We start from the raw sequence: 19,930 nt of genomic DNA, 5'->3' as shown, positions 1-19,930 counted from the left end.
GTTATTATAATTATACATATTTTATACATCAGATTCTTCTATTTACATATATCTAAACTCAATTTTTTGGGCCTTGAGCTACTTTCAGACCCTAATAGTATTTAATGTAAACATTTGCATGTTCTTTTATTGAATATTTTGTCATTTTTAATAATTCTGGCAAATTACGTGAAAAAGGGATTAATTTTTGAAGTTTGCTACACCATTATAGTAAAGTGTTCGAATTATTTTGTATACATGATAGTAACATATGAAAACTATGGCACTTCCTAATATAATTTGTTAAAATAAATCTCAAAACTGCTGCTTGTCACAATTACATGATACGACATCGCTATTTATCAAATTACTTGACTTGATCAAGGGAGCCTATCTGTCACTGTCAGCCATGATACTTTGCTGGCAAAAAAGGCAATGTTACAACATTCTTAATTTGTGTATGTTACAAAGAATAGCACACTTTGGAAATTGGCCAAGCCAGTAGTACTTCAGTGAGTTGAGGTGATATTATTAAACCAAGCATTGCCTCGCAGCTTATGCTGTCATGTCAAACCCCTTGCTTTTCCCCCTGACGCCACCCCAACTCTACCACCAAATATGATACTGTCTTCTCACACATAAACTTTGTGTTATGCTTTATTCATACAAGAATTATTTTAAATTGTAGTTATAATTAGGTTTATCTCTTCTTCATTCAGCTCAGTATATTCAAGGAAATGATGTAACAAAATTAGCCTCAATGGCAAAGTTGAAGGCAGGCCGCCTGGTTCGTGAGGTAACTGACAGCTGTCTCCAGTTCTGGGGAGGAATGGGTTTTACTAATGAGGTGCTGATCAGCAGACTGTACAGGTGAGTAAAATTAAAGGATGCAAACATACACTGTGTTTAACCACAAACATTTTCTTCATATTTTCAAAGCAACATATAATATTCGTTAAAAATGATGTCTGTTAAAACAGCAATCTATAAAAGTAGATATTCCAACAGTAATTGATAGGTTGTGAAGTATATAAATTACCATTAATATAAGGTTAAATAAGGTTTCTAATCATATCATTTGACTGTGAATTGGTTTATAGGAGAGATTTTTCCAGGTCTGTTTAGGTGTGACAAATATTGGAAAATCAGGCAGCTCAGAGTGCACTCCTGTCCAGGAAGATATCCGATTTTCCTTTCATTATGGAAAGAGCATTGGATGGGTTCCTTTACAGATGTGTGCTCTGGCTCAACGGATTTTCCAATATTCACTGTGTCTAGATAATCCAGTGCACTGACCCAGGAAATCCAAATTGTGTTTTCCCAAGTTTGTGCATATAATGAGTGAATAATGGATCTAATAAAGTTCAGCGCTCTCAGTGGCTCAATCACACAAACTTGGAAGGTCCCATATTTGATCATTGCTCTATGCTGATTTAGCAGATCTCAGCCAGGGTGGCACTAAGAGAACTTTAGCTGCCTTCCACACTCCCAAGAAATTGTTCAGAGTTTCTGTTCCTCATTGCTACCCAGTATCCTTTGCTTTAAGTCCTTAGGAGGAATATTGGAGGAGTAAAATTGGAGGAGTTTTAGCTGCAGGTGCACTGGACTCAAATTTCTTTCTGACACTCATTGACATGAATTACACATAAATAATGGCCTATTGAGAAATACCTATTTGAATGAGGTATGAGAGGATGGCCAGCACCCTCTGGTGCTTCGCACATACCCATGAAAGACTCAATGCTTTGAGAATGAGAGGACAGGAGGGGAGGGAATAGCAATAAAAGCAAAAGCAGTTACTGGTGCTACTTCAGTAATTTTGGACAAATAGTGTCCTGATCAAATAGCACATGTCTTCAAAAGTACTCCATCTATATAATCAAAAGAGGTTAACATCAATCATTTATTGTGTTATGACCAGGTGAGAAAGAGGACTAGGGTTCCCTTTCAGCCTTCACCTGGTCTTACCGTAACAGGGTGTAATTTTAAACACACTGTTTTTAGCTCCCCCTTGGTGAATCCTTGTTCACTGCTTTCCAATTATGGCAAAGAAACCAGCACAAACAGGCTTTCTTAGGTTTAAAGAAGAAAAATTGAAATTTAATAAACTTAAACTCGAATTTGATTAACGCCTACGGATACACGACGTGCCCATGCTAGCATGCACATGGATACGCGATACACACATGCAAATAGAGACAGAAAAGAGCAGAAGAAAAATATAGTGGAAAAGTTTGAGGCAATATTGGAAGAGTTTTTGTTACGTTTCTTCGAGCTCACTGTAGAGTCCTTGATTGTAGGTAGATCTTGCTTTTCGTTGGGGCCCAGTATTCTTCTTAAACCTTGTTTGCTATAGGAGACAAGTGATGTAGTGAACAAGTGATGGTTGAATAGCAAGTTTCTCCATGTAACTGTTTTTCTATCATTCCAGCTCTTGTGATTGTGAACCTAGAAAATCATTATTAAACACATCTGTGAGGTGTTCCAAGTTTCTTGATATTATGACCAGATGATTTTGCAGCATTCTTGACTCATCTTTCTGTCATTGTTTCACATATTGTTTTTTGTACAGATTCATACTGCATATTATCCAGTTTAATCCTGCCAATTAGATGACAATTCAACTATAATCATACAACATAGCACTGGAGGAAAAGCCAATACAATTCATTAGGTCCAGGTTGTGTTTTTTTTGGCTGTATGTATTCACCATATTTGTAACACCAATTTTGCAATATTGAAAGAAACATCTGCTAGGTCTTTATAATAAAAGGCAGTTCTCAGTAATTTTTGCTTGGGAGTTCTTACCCTAGAATAAGACAACATCTGTGCTGATGGGGAAATGCCCAAGCTGATTTTCGTTGTGTTCAGTTTAGCAAACCAATTTGCACAATTTGCATTCTTCAGATAACATGATTAACATCCCACCCCCACCCACCCCCAATTCATTGAAGTAATTAAGCAACTGCAAGCATGGGATGCAGAATAAGAAGGAATCCAATCAGGGACCTAAGAATAATTGTAGACATGTTACTTTTAATATCCAGACAATGTGGCAAAGCAAAACTTTTACAAAGGCTAATAGAATGCTGGATAGATTTTAAGAACAGAAGAATTTGGGGCTTTTCTATCCAAAATACCACATGCACCACATTGGTCACACTGTGGATAGAAAAAAGGGTTGGAGATGTGCATTTCCTGCTGCCAAATTATTATTTTCATTATGTTTTATGTGCCTCTGGTTTACATGCTATATCTTTCTCCAAATTTTCCCCTTGAATATCCTGAACTTCTCCCTGTTGCTTGTAAGTGTGCTGTACCAGTGACTGGTACCCTAGATGAGGGAATAACACTAGTGGATGTTAACTGATGAGTCACAGTAAATACAAAAAGCTTATTACACCATCTGTGATTAACAACAACAACAGACTTGTGTCAGTTCCATCAGTTCCAAGGATTTCCTTTGCCGGAGTCACTATTGGTTACGGGTTTTCAGAGGTGACACTTATTGATGACTGTAAAAGTCCCAATGAGGACCATAAACAGACAAATTTAATTTGGATGGGTGTAAAGTCAAGCATTTTAGGATAAACAAGGAATAGAAATATCCACACAATGAAATTTGTTGAAGGGAGTAGAGGCACAGAGATCTAGGGATGTACAAATCCTTGAGTTTATGGATGCAGGTAGTTAAATGTCTCAAAAAAGATCAGCAAGGATTTTATTAATGGGCCCATAGGGTACAAGAATGAAGAGGTTATGCAAAACTTGTACAAAACAATGGTTAGGCCACAGTTAAGAGTACTATGTACAGATATGAGCACCTTATTTTAGAAATAAATTTAAAACCAGAGATTCAAGTAGGATGATACCAGGGATGAGAAACTATATATATGAAGAAAGAATTGAGATATTGGGACAATTCCACTGGAGTAAAAACAGCTAAGAAAATTTAATGGAGGTTTCTAAAACTATGAAGGATTTTGATAGAGTGAATAGGAAAAGACATTTTCCTCTGGTTAGGGAACTGGTGACGAAAATTTGTCAATTTTAAATTGCCACAAGAAGATTGAGGAGAGAAAGTAACAGATTTTTTTGTGCAGAGTTGGAATATGCGATGCATTGCCACAGGGAGTGTTTTTCTTAAGGGAAGAATAAATAACTATTTGAAACAGAGGTAGATACGTTACTATGAGAAGAAAAGGAGGCTGACAGCTGATTTGAATTCCTTTTAAGAGGTTAGTAAAAGCCCCAAGACTTTAGGTAACTGATCTTGTAGGAACAGGGTTACCCTCAAATATATGCCTCAAATTGTTACCTAAAAGAAGAATTTAACTTATGCTGGGTACTGCTTAATTTCCTGAGTGTGCACCTGCAAAGCAGATGTGGACTGCCCAACATGATAATGATGTCCCAGTCTCTGTGATTTGAGGCAGGAGTCTGGGATACCCGCTCTGCCACACTTCTGCTTTTGGAGTATGGACCCTGGGATTCCTGACCCATTTTTCAAAAAAAAATTATTATACTTACAACTTCTGAGTAAGCAGAGAGGATGCATTAGTCACATAAGATTTTATTTGATTCATCCTAAGAAAGAATCCTATGTTAAGCAAAAAAGTTTTAAAAATGTAGACATGGTATGTTTTGAAAGGTTGAAAAAATGGCATTCTGGTAAACCTTTCCTTGAATCAAATGTTTCACAATTAAAAACAATTGGAGACAAGCAGCAGTGTTAGATGTCCAATGAAATAGTTCCCACAAAAATAACAATTTCACACAGCTGGAAATTAGTATTTCCGTGTTCTCAGAAAGCAGCAATGGACAATGAATAAGATGCCACATTCACTGTTGGTGAATGATTGTTGTGATATACAATCCAAATTCCTGAATGGCACTGGAATCTTCGAACTTGGTAAATTTTGCAAGATCTCTAAGCCCAATTCTCCAATTCATGTTCCTCAAACATAGTTCACTCTTTAAAACTAATTGTGGATTTCTTCTAGTGTTGTTTGCAGTGCCAGTATAGATGAAAAGAAGTTACCACACAAGCTTATACAGTTTAGAGACAGTTTGTGGAATTATATTTTTAGAAGCAGCTGGATCAAGCAGCTTGGACAATCAGCTCACCTGTTGGCCTCAAATACTGAGTGAGCCTCTGCAGGAGCCTTAGGACTTCCATTCCTCCTCTAAATTAATAGGTTGCTGTGCTCCTGAAATTCAGGGAGTGCTCTTTAACTTTAGAGAAAAACAGGATGGGCCAGAGGCACTGAGGAAGCAGCTGGAAGGAAGTTAGAAGGAGCAAATGAGAAGCAGGTGAGTTCAAGACATGGAAGGTGAGAAGCAGCAGGCAGGAAGCAGGGCTGGTAGTAACTGTGGGGTTGAGTGACTAAAATCGCAAGGGATGCACAAAGACGGGCTGTTTTACAGTACTTGTTGAGTATGTTTTTTGGGCTGCATGTAGAAACGGAAAGTGACAATGGTATGAAACTGTCATGGCACATTTCCAATTTTTTAAAATCTGAGATTTAAATGTCAAATTTTATTTTGGAAGTACACACTTAATTTTAAATTTACCACTCATTCTCAATTCATGAACATACAGAAGGGCAGCTGAAGCCTATGGAACTTCATTTCTGCAAGATTGAAGGAAGAACATTTTGATATAAGTAACTTTACTAACTGAAAAACCTGTAATAGTGGTCACAAAACCCCTCTTTTAAAAAAAAAAGTTGGTACATTTCTGGTTTTGTTTAACCACAGAGTTGCTTGGCAGCATGTTCCTCACATGGTAAGTTACTGATTTTAAGTTTGCCGTTAGTGATGGAGAAACAGAGTAAACTATGACTTTATTCTCAAAATAATGAATCCTACATGGACTGAAGGAAAAATGTAGGGCTGGATTTTATGAGTCTGCCACCAAAGTAAGTGGCGGATGTAAAAAAAAAATGCGTCCCGCCCGCATGGGCACCGCGGCGATTTCAAACGTGGTGGCTCATGTGCATGGCCGCAGCGCCCATCCCCTGCGATGATGTGCAGAAAGCGGGCGAGCCACCACAGGCAATGTGTAGGCACCAGCATCATTTCTAAAGGGCTTACCGCTCTTAATGGAGATTTTAAAATTAAAGGGGCAGGTCAGTTCAATGACCCAAACAAAAAACGCGCCCGCCCTCTCCCCCTCCTGCCCCTCTTTTTTTTGTTGTGCTGAGGACAGACCACACTAATGACGATGTCTCTAGTCCTGTCCTGAAAAGACTCCCCCTTTGCTCCTCAAAACGATTGCCTTTTAAGGTCAAATTTACAAGGGTTGCTTTTGCCCATTGGCTTCAGGTTTCAGTCCTACCTAGGCTGTATAATGGCCTTGATGATGGCCCTATTCTGAGGAGATGAGGGTGGTTTACACTCCATTGTAATGGAAGTCATTTGAAGACGAACAGTCTCAGAAAGGTCTTGTTTCACTGTTTGAGTATAGCTCACACCCAGGTGTGATTATCTTCGCATTTCCATGCATACGGGACATAATTGATTTTCAGTCTTAATAGGTACAGATGTGGGTTTGAGTGCAAGAGATGCTGAGGGTCATGTGCCTTGTCCTCCATTTTGTTGACAGCACATGTTTCAGTCTTATAAAAATTGTTCTAATTTTTTTATAACTCTTCACTTTGGTTCTGTATTTTCATCACTGCACTTCTTGTGAGTGTGGCAATGCTTCTACCACTTATCAAAGACAGGAATGATCCTGTGAAGACGTAGATATTTCGATTAGTTAAAATAATTAACAAAATGGTTTTTATCCTAGTCATTTTACTGATTTAGAATTGTGAGAGATGCTCACTTGAGACTGTGGTACCTCCTGCAATAGGTCACAGAGAGGAACATAAAATGGGTCAGAATTCTGGCTCTATAACACTCTTTGTAACATTGCTTCACTTGGCTGGACATTGCAATGTGTTATTTCCCAAATACAACAGAAATGTAAGCATTTATATATCTGTATGTGAGGCCAATGAATGACTGTTTTCTTATTTTATCCTTGAGGGATATGAGGTTGATGTCAATAGGAGCTGGTGCAGATGAAGTCATGCTGTCCATCATATGCAAGTACATGGGGACCATTCCTGGAAAGAAATGATTGATGCAAATAATGGAAAATTCATCGCCAGGGACAAGAACAAAACAATGCTCTGATGCATTAATTGCTTTAGGTGCTTTCATGGCCCATTTGGCAAATGTTAACCTACAGAAACAATCTACAAAATATTATTTGTTATACAGTGCCTTTCTGTGTTATAGTTATTTTGTCTTGAGAAACTTGATTGTCAGTAGACAGGAAGTAATCTTTCACGTGTAAAAGCAAGTATTTTGCAAGTTGAATAATGAATGATTATTTTACTACTTTTTACTACTGGTTTAATGCCTGATCTAACATCACATTTAAAGAGGTGGAAAGACCATGAGACTACTTTCTTACAAAATATTGACACCCAGCTCTCAATATTTATCTTTCTGATTTGATACTGAGGGTGAGAAGCTATTGTTATGAGGAAAAACAAAATATTAGGACTATTTCCACTAGATTGGAGCAATCTGAGAAGAGTTAATGGATTTTTTCAAATTATGAAGTGTTTGGGTAGGGTGAAGTGGAAAAGGGCAGTTTCTTCTGTTCGGGGTGTCATCAGTTTAAAATTGTCAGAGTGAAGGGAGATGTTAAGAGAAATGCCATTATGCAGAGAGTTCTCAATGTATGAGATGCTTTGCTACAGTATGGCAGTATAGCTAAATATTTGAAGCAGAAAAAAATATAGGTCTATGGAAAGAAAGTAGGGCAGTTGGATTAGTTTTAGATTGCTCCACCCAAGAGCTGGCAAGAGACAATGAACCATTTGTCCTTGTGTGCTGTAAACCTATATGGTCATATTTTACCTATTATAAAATATATGGGATTTTGTAGTCTCACAGACTTTCCACACTTCAGTTTTATTTCTGCTTAAGCTCTGTGATATATGTTACAGGAGAGCCTGGACTGTGCCAGAGTGACTCCATTCACTTTAGTGAAAGTTCGCACCTCAAAACACCCTGACACTCAATCCAGTGTCTGCCTACCTTGGGGGAAAGAAAACATGCTGCTACTGGGTCAGGCAGCTCCAAGGTCAGGCCAAAGTTCTGACGGCAATGGAAGTGAATAGAGTAATTGTGAGACACACATAACGTGAAGTGGCTGAACAGGGTTGTCAGTTTGGCATTGTGGATCTGTGTGAAACTAGAAAACAGCACATGCTTCATAACAAGTATAAAGGTAACTATTAAGGGAAAGTTCTAGGAAACTCCTTGAGCCAAAAATACTGACCGTAAACATTTATATCATTTTAACCAGTTATAACACGTAAGAGACTTTTCTGAAACCCACTGTTCAGATAGAAAATTCCTGAACCTATGACTCAGATTTTATTGCCAAAGTCCTATTGAGATCTTCCAATAATTGGGATTCTAGCATCTGTGTGAGGTAATGACTGGGAAGAATATAGTTAGCGTTAAACCCATGAAATCACTGGTAAAACAGTTTTCTGAGAGCAGTGGGAGCAAAAGATTTGGAAGGTCTGTAATCAATACTTACAGTTACTTGTTAAAAGTTGAATGTTTCCCATTCATAGTTTAGGTTATTACTTTAATGTCTTAGAACAGGCTAACTTAACTGGTTCTATGTCTGATTTTGGTGTGTCATTACGCACAATAATTTTATGTAATATTGGTTGATGTGTCACATCACACGTCGTGATTTTATGTTACTAGTAAAAATGTAACAATTGATCACCCATAGTATGCTCATGAGCAAAAATTGTAAAAGTGAAATCGCAGCAGTGGATGGAATGTCCACCATGTGACCAGAAAAATGACATATATACACATTAAAATCTTGTTTACATCATCCCTGTCTCTACGCTTCCCTGGTGTCGACAGTAATAAATCCCAACCGGAATATAATTCAGTAATTGTTTCTTTATTTTCAAGCAACAAGTAGACATAAAGGAAGATATTAATTTAAAATAGTAATTTGTTCCTTCTCCATTTTGTGGCAAGCAAAATTGATATGGACTATAAGATTCTTTTTGGTTTTGAACTGAGCAGTTACTTATAAACACTCTTTTAAGGAAAAACTAAAACCCCTAGGCAATCTGAAATTGATGGAACAAAACCATATCATTTAAACCTGATTTGACATTGAACTCACTATTCTAACTTACTGTTCCTCCTTCAGAATCTGTGCTGTTCACTAACGATTCTTCAATCTGATCAAAAGCCTGGCTCGGGTATAAAATTTAAACCCGACCCGGGCCCGTGTCCTTTAATATTTTTAAATGCCCGACCCAACCCGAACCCGACACGTAGTTGGTTTGGTCGGGAAACCAGACTTTATTGGAGAGTGCGGAGTCCAGACTGCACGTTTCCCGTCTTGACATCCTGAATGTTCATTTGAAGGTTACTTCCAGGAGCAAGGCAGCACTGTCCACATCCAGCCCAACCCCACCTGAGCCTGAATGCTGGACCTGGAAGAGAGACCCGACCCGACACACGTTGTTGGGTCTGGTCAGTTCGGGTCGGGAAGGAGACATGTAGTTACTTGCCCTGTTCACACAGGTCCCAGATTCCCTGTAGAGAGCACTGCACTATTGGAATCTCTAACTTACAGCAAAAGCTCATTGAAAATATATGGGCATTGGTAAGTCTAACAAATGCTGGGTGCCATTCGGTCTCTACTTACAGTAAATTCTGGCCATTTGATAAATGCAGAAAAATAAAATATATAGCTCCATTCCCCCTGTTCTTCAGGAAAGGAGTTATTGTAGTAGAAATGAATTGTGAACCACTTCTGAGTGCACAGCCAATAATGTGTAGACAGCATATGCCTGGGCTGGGAGGCATGAGGCTCACCCTAAGTTGGACCTTGGGTTTCATTTGAATACTTTGGGCAACTGCCTCCAGAGACAGCTTGCCCATTCTCAATTGGTGGGACAGAGAAATGCAAGCAACCCTCAGGTAAGTTCCAAGGAGAAGCTGAAAGCAGACCGGTAGCCCTAAGGAAGCCAAGGAGCCAGGAGGAGCACTCCTCCTGACTCTACATCAAGCTTTACAAAAAAGAAATTATCGCTTTGGTGACTGTTGGTTGCTCGGCTGCCTCCAGTGCCTGCTCTGCTTAGTGCAGCCCAATTTGGTAGAGGGGTTCTAACGTAGGTGTTAGGCCCGCATTAACATATCCTATGGGATTGTATGTATTTCAGGCATGCATGGAAAACAGGTGCAATGCGGACCAATTTTCTGGGGGGCATGTCAAAAACGTAATGAATAATGAATCACTAACGGCCTGTTTTAGACTTTGCAGGATTACACAGGTTGATTGAAGAATGGGCATATGACATCCAATTACAATGCAATGACACAAGTGTAATCAGTGGCATGGATTCACAGATCATTCTCATAGCTTGACCCATACAAATTTTTGGAGAACTATGATGCAAATGCTAGACAACAACATATCTGCTCCTCGCACTTAGAAATAAAGGCCTGGATTTTGCAGTCCGCAGCAAAGCAACGGTGCTCGCTACTGACCTCGAAGGAAGCTGCCTATAAAGATCTAGCGACATCTGGAATAGTTTTCCCCATCTCCAACAGCAGTTTAAATCTAGCAGCAAGTCAAGGGATGTCCTGGCGTGCAGCAGCAGTAATATTAGCAAGCAGGTAAGCAACCAATCACATTGAAGTATACATGCACAACAAACCAGGAATTTAAAAGCCCTTCATATCCTTCACTTTACATTTTCAGAAAGCAAAATAAATGACTGATTGGATTAGATAATTTTTTTAACTACATTTTTTAAATGGATTTTTTATTATGAAGAAATTTGACATTCCAAATATATAAAATTAGCTACTCTGAGCCAATGATGCTGTTTAGCAGTAATTATGAAGTTAGTACACCATTAAAAATCCAGTTGTGGGAGATTCTCTTCCTTAAAGACCACCCCCTCCCACACTCGAGTTTGTGACACCCGAATGACCAGTGAGATAAGTTTCTTCTGATAACTCACAATTACTTTATTGAATTATCCACAGTCCTTAGAGAAGGGTTACACTCAGAAATCTCAAGTTACAGTTGCAACTACAATTATGTGACCCAGGACCCCGTCCTGCTAGAGGTTTCTTGGCATTTCTTCACAGATGAAGATTTTGGGAAGGTTGTACTCCTAGGTTGCAGGCCTGCTGATGGTTAGTCAGGCCTATCCATTGACGGCAGATTCTCCCACAGCGGGTACAAGTGAAGGTGTAGTTGCTGCTGGGGGCAATTGGATCTATCCTCCTCCGCCTTTTCTCTTCCATGCCGGTTCTTTGCTCAGTCCCAATGGTGTCTGTAGCCTTCCTGATGTCGCATTTCCGGGCATCATGATCTATGGCCTGCGTTTCCAACTGGCGATGGTTGATGCGGCCCACAGGAAGGAACTTCTTCGGGGACTCTTGAAACATTTCCATGAGGCCACTCTGTTCCTTTTACCAGTGGTCAGGTCTCCATACAACATGATCTTGGGCAGGCGACTGTCGTCCATCCAGGCACCGTGACCCACCCGACGCAGTTGGCTTTGCAGGAAGATGACCACGATGCTGGTGATGTTGGCTGTTTCCAGGATTTCAGTGATGCGGTCCTGCCAGCGGACCTTGAGGGTGCTGCAGAGGCAGTGCTGATGGAAGCGCTCTAGAAGGCGTACATGACGGAAATCACAAGTTATAGTTGCAACTACAATTTTGTGACCAGGACTCTGTCCTGCTACAGGCTAAACATAGATTAAACTCCCCTATCCCTAACTTAATTTCCCAACTTAATTTCTTAATACTTACAATTACCCCTCGGTTGGTCTGCTGATGGTGTTTGTAAGTCCCACAGTGGAGTTGACCAAGCTCTACCATCTTCCTTAACTGCCTGCAGGGACAGCAACATACCCCAATCGCCGTGTACATTTATACATTTCTTACTGCCGGCTGGGCCATCTCGTCTCCAAATTTGGCAATACTCCAAACCTTTAGTTCTGATTGGCAACGTATATGAAGAGTCAGCCTGGATTATGGGTTCAAGACTGGAGTGGGGCTTGAACCCACAACCTTCTGACTTGGAGACAAATGCTACCAGAGTCACTGCTGACGCTAAAAATGTGGAACAGCCACATACTTTAAAAATAGGTAACAGGCATATAAATTGCATATTTTAAGCAATATTCAGGTTTAGCATGGTTAGAGGGTGAAGCATTTAAGGGGACCAAGTCAGGGGTTAAAGGCCTGCTCAGGTCGGGAAAAAGAACCCGACTGAACCACAACAGACCGAGCCCCACCCAGCCCGTGTCCCTCCGATTTTTGACCCAAGCCTGACCCGACCATCCCTTTACTTACCTTTGGACTCGGAACCTCCAGGAAGCTGCAGCGCATGCATGATGAAGTTATAGTGACGTCACTTGCTCACTGCACAGATTCAGTTTCGTCCCGGACTCCCAGCTCAGGTAAGTTTTTTTAAATTTCAATACTTACCAGCAGAGCACTTACCATGTGTGTCTGACCAGGACCAACCCGAGCCCGAAAGCTGGACCTGGAAGAGGGGCCCGACCCAACCCAAACCCAACAAATGGTTGGGTCCCGTTGGGTTTGGATTGGGTAGCAGGCCTTTAATCTGGAACACGCTGCCTGAAGGGGTGGAAGAGGCAGGAACCCTCAACATTTAAGAAGTATTTAGATGAGCACTTGAAACGCCATAGCATACAAGGCTACGGGCAAGTACAGGACAATGGGATTAGAATAGATAGGCTTGATGGCCGGCACAGAGGTGGTGGGCGAAGGGACTGTTTCTGTGCTGTAAAACTCTAAGACTCTGGAATGAACAGATTAAATGTTATATAATTGCATATTGAAACTAATTAGAATGTAAATTCACCATCATTGCTAAATAATGACAACCATGCTTGGGTATATGTTCCTCTTTTGTCATTGTATATGGTGCTTTTCCTCAAACTGGCTGCTGCTTCCAGGTTTTTCCTGGTGATTTCCTGCCCTTTTAAGGTGTAGTCCTTTGCCCATTTGAAATTGCTCAACTTGCACCGATGGTCAGTTTCACACTTCTAAAGCAGCTGAAGTAACTAACTAGAAATTATTACAAAAAAAGTTACAATACATGCACTTAATGACCACATACTACAAATGTAATTTCCGAGTCTGCCTTACTGATAGGCAGTTTGTCTGCTTACAGCACATCGTGGCAATTTAAGCACAACTGCCCACAATTTTCCATCAGTTTGTTTTAATGGACCCAGAAACAGAAAATTACTCCCTACCTGCATACAAAATTCACGTAGATACTAATATATGAACAGGAAATGCAAATACAAATTTACATTTGTCATCGTTTTCTTGAAAAAGTATGTCTACTCAATTGATTTTAAAGCTAAAAGATCAAACTTACATTGAATTTACAGTGCAGAAACAGGCCATTCAGCCCAACTGGTCTTTTCTGGTGTTTATACACCACACAAGCTTTCTCCTACTTCATTTAACCATATCTGCATATCATTCTATAAATGGCATGTTGCTTCCCAGGTGCTGAGGTCTGCGACATTACAACACAGAGGTTCTGGAATGTGAGGGTGAGCAGTAGAAACATCAGAGTGGTCAAATTTATTTTCAGGCATTGCTGCACTGAAAGAAGCTATAAAACCCTTACACGTCTCTATCCCAGCCTCAGCAACTCTCCACCTGCCAACAGCTATTTGCCACTTTTTATTTCCCTGCCTTTCCACTACCCATCTTGGCTCCCTATAGCAATGTCAGTCAGCATGCAACACACACTCAGATCTTTGCCCAACTTTAGTTGGGAATACAGCAAAGCCAATTTTGCAGTTCAAGCATCACAAGTGTTGCTTCAGTATCCTAAAAACTTTATCTGCAAGATCCATGGGCCTAAAAATCCAGAAGGTTGTTTACACTACAGTGATGCTTGATGGGCAGCTCGTCCACCTACTGGTGAAGTGTGCCATTGGTCCCTGTTCTCACCATAGTTAATGTGGTCAGCTTGTTCAAATATTGGATGGTGGGCCAGAAATGTAACTGTCCGATAAAACAGAAGTAAATTATTGTGTCTGCTCAGTGTTTGATTGTTCTGTGTTATGTTTGTAAGACTGCTCACTATGCTTTCAGTCAACCCTAAGGGGGTGTGGTTCCAAAAGTGAAACTAAGACAGATCCAGGCAGCCAGCTTGAATAAAGCCTACACACACAAAAATCGTGGGTCTAGTTTCTTCATGCTTGGGGTACAAAACATAACATAAATCACTGGGGCAAGAACTTACTGCTCTAGGGTTTAACAGCAACTTGCATTTTTATGGACATGGAGCCAAAAAAGGAGATATTAGAAAGAGTGACCAAAAGCTTGATCTAAGAATGGGTTTAAAGGATGATCTTCAAGGTGGAGAGGGTGATAGAGAAGCATAGAGGTTGGGGGGCGGGGGGAGTACAGAGGTGGCACTGAGGTGACTAAAGGCACAGCTGCCAGCGGAGTGGTGAAATTTGACAGGGAGTTGCACAAGAGGCAGAATCAAAGGAGTGCAGAGTCTGCGGTGTGGGTATTAGTGTGCAGAAGGTTACAGAGATAGGAAACTCTGAGGCCATGGAGGGATTTAATCACAAAGATCAGAATTGTAAACTTCAGGCATTTGGAGATTGGAGGTCAATGTATCCTGTTATGACCAGGTGAGAAAGGTGTCTCGGGGTCCTTTTAGCCTTCACCTGTTCTTACTATAAAAAGGTTCTGTTTTTAAACACACTGTGTTTTGGGCTCCCCTTTGGTAAATCCTTGTTCATCGCTTTCCAATTATAAGGCGAAGAAGTGAGCACAAACAGGCTTTCTTAAGTTTAAAGAAGAAAAGTGAAATTTATGAAAACTTAAACTCTAATTCGGTTAACGCCTACGGATACACGCCACACCACACACGAGCATGCATACACAATATGCACATGCAAATAGAGACAGAAGAGAGCAGAAGAAAAGTAGTGGAGAGGTTTGAGGCAATCTCTGAAGAGGGGTTTTTGTTACTGTGCTTCGAGCTCGCTTTAGTCCTTGCTGTACATAGATTTTGCTTTTTGTTGGGGCCCAGTATTCTTCTTAAACCTTGTTCACTGTAGGAGACTTTTCTCTCTCGGGGTTCATATGTCTTCAATGGATTCCGAAGCTGGTGAGAATGAGATGAGAGCAGACAGGAGAGAGGTCTTTTCCAGTCCAGGAGCAAACAGCTTTCTGTCTTCAAACATTGTTTCGCCAATTTAAAACTCCCTAGTTGGCCAGCAGATGGTCACTTGACCGAGTGCTTAGACCAGGTCTCTTCTGTGTATTGGGGCAAGGACTGGTTCCTTTGTTCCAACATTGTCTGCTATTATGAAAAAAAGTCTTTCCAGTCGGGGCTTGGCTACCCCTGGTCATAGGCCTTCTTTTCTTCCCAGCAACAATTTTAAAACTTAATGTCCATGTGGCGAAATATGTGTGCCTCATTCTTGGCAGATGGGGGCCTGCATGACAACTCCGACAGAAAGCCATAGCAGAATGTCAAAAAAGATAGCATGAATTCTTGTTAGATACAGGCATTTATACAGAATGGCATTTCAAAAAGAAGCTGATGGGTGAATTGGAAATGTACGTTATGAAACAAGGGTCTTCTCCCACCCGAAACATTGCTGTTACCTTAACGCCATGTTTCTGCCATACACCCTCATCTGTGTACATTCTGGTATGCCTGCTTCACAGTGCATACCAGGATTATCAAATCTTTGCCAGTAACCAATGCAACCTGCATGAAACATACAATTTTCATTTAAATGGCACCCATGCTGCGCCTTCCCTCTTGTTACTTGCCTGTTGGCAGCACTGCTCGATCGTTTGAAAGAGGTGAAGTGGTGTGTGAATGGCTTGGACAGTAGCTATATACATCTTAATGCTGAGTACCATTTTATCACTTTTGGCTGGTAGCTAGCTGAATGGAGCATGCAGAAAATGTGTCTCAAATTTAAAGACAAGTGCCTGCATACTATTTTTTAACTGTAATTCACTTTAATTGCTTATTAACTTGTGTTGCTTCGATGCTTGATTATTTTGTATTGTAACACATTTATTTTAAAATCTTGCTTCATTTCACTTACACCAAGCAAAGTCATCAGGCTACGAATTCCTTTGAATGTTCTAATGATGCTCCTAGATTTGGAGGAGGAAGAGCAGTTTAAGGAGACACAGGGAAAGGTAACATAATGCTTGACTGTACCATGTGTTATGTACACATCAATCTTTATCCCAGGCAGTCTTCCCTGGGCATTTCAGAGATCTATTTTCAGTGCCACTGTCACAAATAGGGGTTGCCATAAATCTATACCATCCTTGGAGGCAAATCTGGAGACCACTTACACCACAGTGACAGCTTTTCCTGTGGATATGGAAGTCTTTACTGCATTAAACTTTTACATCATTGGATCCTTGCAAGTCACCCCAAGGTGGGATATGTAAATAAGTCCACATGTATCAAGGCATTGTTTACAAAGGCCTACATATTCATCACTTTCTCTGTGAAACAGAAGGATCAGCTTTACATGGCATAGAGCTGTTCCAGTGATAATGCAGAACGTGGCAGATGGTACCCATGGACAATACAGATTATTGAACCTAGCCCCAACCACCTGGCATGCATATTGCACTGTTGTCCTGTAGAGGGAATAGCCTGGGCTGCTAAACAATGTTCCTCACACCTACTTTGTGCAATAGCACAACCATTTTGACAGTCATCAAACAAGATATTAGGTGCTGCCTCACTCTCAGTTGCCTACAGATTCTGTTTTGTGCCTCCTCTTTCATTTTCCTTTCAGTTCAGCTTTGCCTAGTGCTCCTTTCCCTCCTGCACTCCAGCCTTAGCAAAAAGCTGACAAATATTTCAAATCTGTTTGGATCTTTACAAAGGGTGGAACAATAGGTCGATTTCTGAGTCCTTGCTCACCAGTGGTTATCTAGTGCACCAGAAGCACAGAAAGGAAAAGTTACAGTTGGGCATGTGTGAGGGGGTCAGGAAATCAATCCGATGCAGTCGGGGAAACTTGAGCTACTAGATAGATTTTCTGTCTGCTCTATTAGGCTAGCTGCTGGCTCAAGTCCAAAACTGTGCTCAAATCTTATTTATTTATTTAGAGATACAGCACTGAAACAGGCCCTTCGGCCCACCGAGCCTGTGCCGACCATCAACCACCCATTTATACTAATCCTACACTAATTCCATATTCCTACCACATCCCCACCTGTCCCTATATTACCCTACCACCTACCTATACTAGGGGCAATTTATAATGGCCAATTTATCTATCAACCTGCAAGTCTTTGGCATATGGGAGGAAACCGGAGCACCCGGAGGAAACTCACGCAAACACAGGGAGAACTTGCAAACTCCACACAGGCAGTACCCAGAATTGAACCCCGGTCGCTGGAGCTGTGAGGCTGCGGTGCTAACCACTGCGCCACTGTGCCGCCCAAATGCCAATTATTTAAATGACCTTGACCAAGCAAAATCATGCAGTCAGCTTAATGTGCAATGGGCTAACCTCACCCTGACAGCCAGACATCCTGGCACAAAAGATGGATTTTATTTTTTGCTGTTTTCCTAAAATACATGTTTCTCTACTTTGAATGACATCAGACATCGATTTCCTCATTCTGCCTGACTCTGTTCTCCAGCAAACTCCTGAATTCTGTATCTTCATCACAGTGTATTGTGGCTCCTAATTTGGTATTGTCATAAAACTTTGATATCCCTTTTCCTGTGCAAATATCAGGGGTCGGCAACATGTCCATACATTAACACCAGTATCTGTGTTAAAAACTTTGAGGTCCGTGGTAATTTTAAATGTTTTAAAATGTTTAAAGCTTGGAGCAAGATATTTAAAGTTACCAGGAGCGAAAGTCATTACAAAGGATTTCAATCATCGGGGCATTGGGCTAGGTCCTCTGATTTGGATCCGGCCCGCCAATACATCAATCAAAAGTGCGAATCGTTTGCCTGTGTGTGGACCTCCATCAAATTGGAGTGTAGGGTAAGCGGGATTCGCTGGGGAGACTGATGCCGTCCTTGTCCGACCTGCAGAATCAGCCATAGAAAGTGTTTGTGTGAGTAGACCAGATTGGATAACGCACATGAAAGTATTGATACAACTGGAAAGGCAATACTTCTTTGAACCAGAGCAAGCTCTGTTCTTAAGGCAAACCGTCCACATTTTCAGCTCTCCAAAGGCCCTGGTTTCTCTCAGAGTGCCAGGCCAGCGCCGAGCAGCAAGTTTTTCTGTTCCGCTGCATGGTGGGCGAAGGGGGGGGGGGGCGGTGGTGAAAAGAGGAGGAGGAGAGAGAGGAACACAGAGGGAAAGAGAGAGGGACATGGGGGGCGGGGGGGGGGGAAGAGAAAAAGGGACACAGAGAGCAAGGGGGCACAGAAGGGGGTAGAGAGAGAGATGGGGACACAGAGGGGTGGAGAGAGAGGGGGACACGGAAAGAGAGAGAAGGGACATGGGGGAGAGGGGGGACTGAGAATGGGACACAGAGGGAGGGGGGACACAGAAGGGGAGGGAGGGAGGAGGCACGAGGGTAGAGAGAGAGGGACACGGTGGGGGAGAGAGGGGTGAGAAATAGGGGACGCGGGGGAGAGAGAGAGGGAGACACAGAGGGGGAGAGGAGAGACATGTGAGATGGGGGGGGGGTCACAGAGGCAGGAAAGAGAGGGAGCAACAGAGAAGGGGACACAGAGTGCAGAGAGAGAGAGATGGGGACACAGGGGGCACAGCAGGAGGAGAGGGAGGAACCAGGGGAGAGAGTGAGAGGGGGACACAGAGTGGGGAGAAAGGGACACAACGAAGGAATAGAGAGAGAGATATGGACACAGAGAGGGTAGAGAGAGAAAAGAGAGAAATAGATATAGAGAGGAGAGAGAAGGGAGGGAGACCAATGGACACAGAGGGGAGAAAGAGAGGGGGACACAGAGAGGGAGAAAAAGAGGGGAGAGAGCTGGACACAGAGAGGAGAGAGGTGGACACAGAGAGCAGAGCGAAGGGGAAGAGAGGGAAGAGAGATGTAGAGAGGGGAGAGAGAGAGATCAAGATCACTCACGACAGATGAACAATTATCCGAATACGCTGCATTGCTACATCACGTGTGCGGGCAGACATTGACTACATGTGCAAGCATACACAATACTAGGTATCTCACCAAATAGGGAGAAATGTGTTTTAAATTGGACTGTGTTTTGATGGCATTAGATTGGCTACACACTTTATATACAGATTAATTTCCCTCATGTCCATGGGTAAGTCAATAATTTTGTCAAATGTCCATAGTGCAACATGTTGGTGCCTATCCCTGGTAAATATCCGCAACATTTATATAAATAGAAAACAAAAGCAGTTCCAGCACAGATTCTTGGACAACACCGCCACTGACATCCCACCAGTTTAAAAAAAATACCAGTGCATTTCCACATGTACATATCTATCCATTTCTCCATTTATGCAGAGTTGTTGAGGCCACTCTGTATTGATCCCACCCTCTCCTTGGCTCAATTGAGGAAACTCAGGACAGAATCTGGGACCTTGCTGATCTGTATGGCTCAATTGTGCAATGAATAAATTATCTGAGCTGTCAGGGATGGCACAGGAGTTTTCTGATGGGCACTCTTCTTATAGCCAGAGAAAAGCCTCACTGTGACCTGAGTCTTAGCAGAGTACGGTAAATGTGTTACAGTGAAAAAAATGTTTGTACATGTGCCATTTTATCTCTTCAAATAAAAGCACATCTGGTTGTTACTGCAGTTTTTTTTAGCAATAGAACACAGGGACTGATTTTTTTCCTAGCTTTAGCCTTA

The 19,930-nt window shown here is 41.5% G+C and overlaps 1 protein-coding gene across 1 annotated transcript in view; it reads left to right on the top strand.

The window, feature by feature from the left end:
- Window positions 1-8,902, top strand: part of zgc:85777 — a 100,668-nt gene extending 91,766 nt beyond the window's left edge. The window contains exons 8-9 of the mRNA XM_068009966.1: window positions 699-849; window positions 7,015-8,902. Coding sequence (XP_067866067.1) covers window positions 699-849; window positions 7,015-7,108 — 245 coding nt within the window. The 3' untranslated portion in view covers window positions 7,109-8,902. The remainder of the gene's footprint in view (window positions 1-698; window positions 850-7,014) is intronic.
- The last annotated feature ends 11,028 nt before the right edge of the window (window positions 8,903-19,930 follow it).

Source organism: Heterodontus francisci, chromosome 2 (assembly GCF_036365525.1).
Source record: "Heterodontus francisci isolate sHetFra1 chromosome 2, sHetFra1.hap1, whole genome shotgun sequence".
Taxonomy (NCBI): Eukaryota; Metazoa; Chordata; class Chondrichthyes; order Heterodontiformes; family Heterodontidae; genus Heterodontus; species Heterodontus francisci.
The sequence above is the reverse complement of the archived record's forward strand: the minus strand, read 5'-3'. Positions and strand labels throughout refer to the sequence as shown.